We start from the raw sequence: 5,061 nt of genomic DNA on the forward strand, positions 1-5,061 counted from the left end.
ACACAGACACACACACACTTCTCCATGCCTGCTTATCTCCTTACAGACAGGTCAGTCACACTTGTGTCATATTACCATTTCAATTCCCAGATCCCTGCTTCAACACAAAGACAGCGCAGATGAAAGCACAAAAGCTCTGGCTTTTCAATGTAATTCATTATGAATGCAAACATCTTGCCTGCTGAAGTGAAGCAAGGACACAGTGGGATACAGAAATAGCAGCTAGTACTTGGTTTGCTTCATCCTTAAGAAAGGAATAATAGAAATAAATGCCTTTGAACATATACAATGCAACTAACCCGATTTTGGACATATTTGCCGTACCATGCTTGTATAATGCATAATGCTCCACGCTGTGTTAATGCTCTCTGCATTAATCCTGTCACTCAAAGTCCCTCCACAACATTTACATCCATCCTATTATCCTAATTAATTAGTCCAATAACAACAGGGTCAGTTTATTTTCCTGCGAACAATTACGTTGTAATGATGATATGGAAACAGGTAATGATGGGTAATAAGTGAAGCGAGAAATCCACCGGGGGTCAAACAAAGTCAAAGATGGGGCGATAAACACAGAGGGGTGAGGGAAAGAGAGCAAGACTGAAGGAAGGATGGTGAGGAAAATTAAGTCGGAAGCACAGGAAATGTGACACATTTAGGAAGAACGCATGAATATAACAGAAAGCTGCTCTGTAGCTAATATACTTATTTACAGACAAAGTTACCTGAAGGGGAGATGAGTTTCCAGCTGATGGAAGGCTCCGGTTTACCATTGGCTTGGCACATCAGGGTAACGTTGGAACCTTCATTTACCACAATATCTCTTGACAAGTTGATGATTTTCGGTGGTACTGTGAAAGCAAAATGAAAAATGGGTAAATTTAACAAAGGGTGAAGGAGAATAAAGGGGAACAATTTTACACATCAAGCTCAGTTTAGTTGTCATGAGAAGTACTACTCTGCATGTGAAAGCCACTGTCGGGGGTCTTTTGGGACTACAATGACAGAACATAAATCCTGTGTTACAAACTGGAGGTGTGGAGTTTGACAGACACAGGCATTTATCAGGCGGGGGAAGTCGAACGACGTCTAATGAAGAGACACTATGATGCGAATATGGTGATTGCAGGATTTTTCTAGCTCAACCCGCAGCTGGAACAAAACCTCTGGATAGCTTGGCCTCTGTTCCATCAATTTGTAACATTCATTTTTTTTGTCTGTATGGGTGTTTTTTTTTTTGTCTCCCCAAATCCAAGTACTTGAAGGAGAAATAACTTTCAGTCATATTTTTTAACCGATTATCAGATTATGTACTAAATTCTGGATATAGTGAAAGTTATAGTAGTCATAGTAGACTAAGTATGAACAAGTCTAAGTCTGCAGGTTATGACTGGTATGCTGCCTGCATGTTAGAAACATGAATGAACATAAAGTTTAAATACTTATCTAAAGTGCTGTTTTTCATTGTGCTGTATTAGACACTGATAGAAACAGCACTGTTTGAATGAACTGAGGGGGAAAAAGTTTTGCAGGAGAATGGCAGATGATAATTAATATCAGCAGACTGAAAAAATAATGTAAATCAAGATTGAATTATTTGCTTTGACAGTCAAAAGAAATGTATAGAGTGTACTGGAGGCAGGGCAGATCCCTTACAATGGACCTATTGTCCCACTGAGTGGTGAACCACACTTTTAACTGCTACTAGTAATATTTGGGGATGTTAATTTATTTGTAATCATTGCTGAGATCTCATCTGAATGTATTAATGTGTGAATCATTAGTTTCACCTCACTACCGATAACATTACAATCTCTTTTTTTTTCTGTTGGATAAAAAAAGAAACTACAAAAGAATACACTCAAATAAAAACTTGTCTCTGCAAGATTATAAAATTAAATTGTCCAAAATCTATTACAATTGCCTTCTGGGAACTTTTCAGGTGTGAGCACTGACGGGTAAAGGTAGCTCAAGGGATCCAGGAGCTGGTTCCTCTGGGAAAAGCTCTGCAGCACAAGCTATATTTTGGCATTCAGCTGCACAAGTTAAAAGTTTCATGCCTGTTTAAATGTTAAGAATCACTGATGAGTGTATGTGATGTGCAGAGGTGGAATTATTCACATTTTGGCAGTGCAGTGAAACTCTGGTACGGCAAGGAAAAAGTACCACTCACATTCATTTACGAGACCGTTTCCGTTCTTTTTCCCACTGACAAATACAAAGCAGTTTCTAATAAATAATGCAGGCACTTCACCAGAGCAATTGTTTTTGAACATAAAGACATGAATTATACGCTACAACAAAACAGATTTCCTTTAAACAGGATAAACTCAATATCCTCCTTTGCAGCACACAAAATCAATAAAGAGAAATTATGTTTATATGAAAATGGAATCACTGTCCATTTTAATCCTCCATGGACAAGTTAAAGCTTTTTGTTACTGAGCTTTGAATGCAACAAGCAGAGAGAGTGAGATACACCAGTGAAAACGTAAGCCCTGCAACTGGTTAGCCAGCTCTGTCATTCATGACTATGCCTATAGGGGCTCAAAGATTCACAGTTCACACCACTGACCAAGCTATGAATTCACCTCCAGCAACTTTGCTAAGTAACAGATTGCAGAGTGATCTTCACAGGTAACAAGGTTTTGTCAGTTGGTACAATGCAAATCAGATAATAAGATTCAGTCATGTTCTTGCTACTACATCAAGTTGCCTTCAAGAACCTGCTGATACTGGTTACTTTCCAAAATCCATTGAGATCTGGAAAAACATACACAATCAGGATCAACAATCACAAACAAAAAGTAAATGTTATATGGATCGTAACATTTTTTATTCACAAATGTTTGTTTTGGCTACTTAAAAGTGCACCTTTGTTTACCAGTAACCTACATGACTTTCTTCTTAAATGCACAAACAATAAGTATGCCATATTTCATATTATGGCATATTCCACAGTGGTAACTTTGCATTGCAATGCACTGTTATAGATAAAAAAAATTATTTATTTATGGAATTATCTCAAAAAGAAGGAATACAAGCAGGGTATAGCATAACAGTGACTGATTTCTTTAACAGGACTATTATCAATAGTTTATGATAATATGTATCAAATAATAAACTAATGTGAAAAGAGTGTCTCACAGTGATGAATTATCAGCTGAATGTGCAGCTCACTTCAGCTTTATAGTGAGTGACCGCTCTCGTAGCGTCACTTTTTGCCGTAGCAGGAAGATGTTTTCAGAGAAAAAGCTCTGATAAATCCAGTGTACATTGATACAGTTAGTCCACACAGCTTGCGTGAGCAGTGATGACAACTGCCTCACAGTGTTACTATTACGGAGCTGCTGCTGCCAGCCCTATCTTTCTACAATGTGATAAATACCATAGAATAAAAGCCTTGTAAACATGTAAATTGATCCTGTCCACAGAAAGAGCTTTTAATCTCAAACAGATACAGGAGGTGTTGAGTTTTCCATGTCTGTGACATATTCTATTCATATATATTGAAACTGTGGTGAAAGGTGTATACGTTGCTGGTACACTGTCAATATGACAATGAACAAACCCTTTTCACTGTAGATTGTGATAAAAATAGGCGAGACCTGGACTCTCTAGTGAAGCATTGCTACGGGTGCAGCTGAGACTTGCTGCTTACACAGGCAGTGTGACTGCTCTAATCTGTGAATATGGGCGCCAAAATAAAAAGCAAGATGTTCCGCCACACACACGCACTGGAGATGCAGTCAGTGTGGTCCGGGCCTTAGAGACTAACTGCTGAACATAGTGGAGCATTTAGCAGCTACAGAGCCAGATAATTCCCACAGTTGGTATGAAACTAAACAGCTTTTGTTTGCAATGTGGACACATACATGACTCCAAATCAATGATAACAATGACAAGTTTGCCATATCGACTTAAAGGGTCATAATATGTCACTGTTGAAACATGTTCACAACCCCTGAGCACATTTTCACAGAACAGCACAGGTCATTTAGTATCTCTGAATGGGCTGAGATCATTTCACCTGTTCCCAGTGCAGTTTCACCCATTAAGAACTTAAGAAATTAAGAAAATTACTGCACTCGTAGTCAACTGATTCAAAATACATTCTTAAAGCACGTTGAGTTGTATTGTGTTTGCACTTTCTGCTGTATAAACCAGAGCTGCAGAAATGTATTGATTTCTTAGCAGCCAGACAATTTTATGGCTACCAGTCTTTTTCTCAAGGCAGGCCGCTTAATCAAGCTGTCTACTAAATGAATTATCGGACAAAGATGCTCTCAGGCAACCACCTGAACTATCCGCAGTATGTGAGAGGGAAAGTACCGTGTGGAATTGTGCAGCAGGTAGGTAAATATGTGAAACATATGTCTTAAAATGGAAAGTTTCATTTACAGGTCCATAATGATCACATGTACTACTATCCAAGCACAAAAGAGAACAATTTTCTAAAGTGTTTCACATAAATTAAGTGTGTTTAAGGAAACAAAACTATTTTCAAGTTATTTCAAGTACTGTAGATGATGTCAAACTCCCCTCTCAACTCTAAACTTTAGACAGCAATTTGAAAGGAGCTCAGAACAAATTGCCTCTGAACAAGCAAAGAATAGATCTATAACACAGAGCACTTTGTTCAGGAAAGATATTACAAGCTCCATTGAGATTGTTGCTCCAAGTTGAAGACAGGTGGTTACAATCAGGACTGTAAACCTACACGTGTGGATGCAGCCTTCGTTATGACCTTTCAATTTTTATAGATCACTCAAAAGAACCAACTAATTCTAACAATAGATCAAAGAGCTAGTTTTTAAATGAAAAAAATCCACAGCGATGGCACCTGCTGTACATCAAGAAAAACCAACACTGAGTGTAGAACAGTTGATAACATAATCATAGCTGACGAAGCAGCTAATAATAATTGTAATGTTAAATTAGAAGTGAGCTTTTCCTTCCTTGGAGCACTTCTGATAGGTACTGACCACTGCAGACCGGGAACACCCCACAAGAGCTGCAGGTTTGGAGATGCTTCTGACCCAGTCGTCTAGCCATCAC

General features: G+C 38.4%; 1 protein-coding gene across 2 annotated transcripts in view; it reads right to left on the bottom strand.

Annotated features, from left to right (window-relative positions):
- The window catches only part of ntm (neurotrimin), a 430,254-nt gene that overhangs the window by 26,651 nt on the left and 398,542 nt on the right, over window positions 1-5,061 (bottom strand). For both annotated transcript variants that reach the window (XM_035666619.1, XM_035666618.1), the window contains one exon: window positions 729-854. In XM_035666619.1, the coding sequence (XP_035522512.1) occupies window positions 729-854 (126 nt within the window). The remainder of the gene's footprint in view (window positions 1-728; window positions 855-5,061) is intronic.

Source organism: Morone saxatilis, unplaced genomic scaffold (genome assembly GCF_004916995.1).
Source record: "Morone saxatilis isolate NCDOM2014 unplaced genomic scaffold, NCSU_SB_2.0 Contig20, whole genome shotgun sequence".
In the NCBI taxonomy this organism is placed as follows: Eukaryota; Metazoa; Chordata; class Actinopteri; family Moronidae; genus Morone; species Morone saxatilis.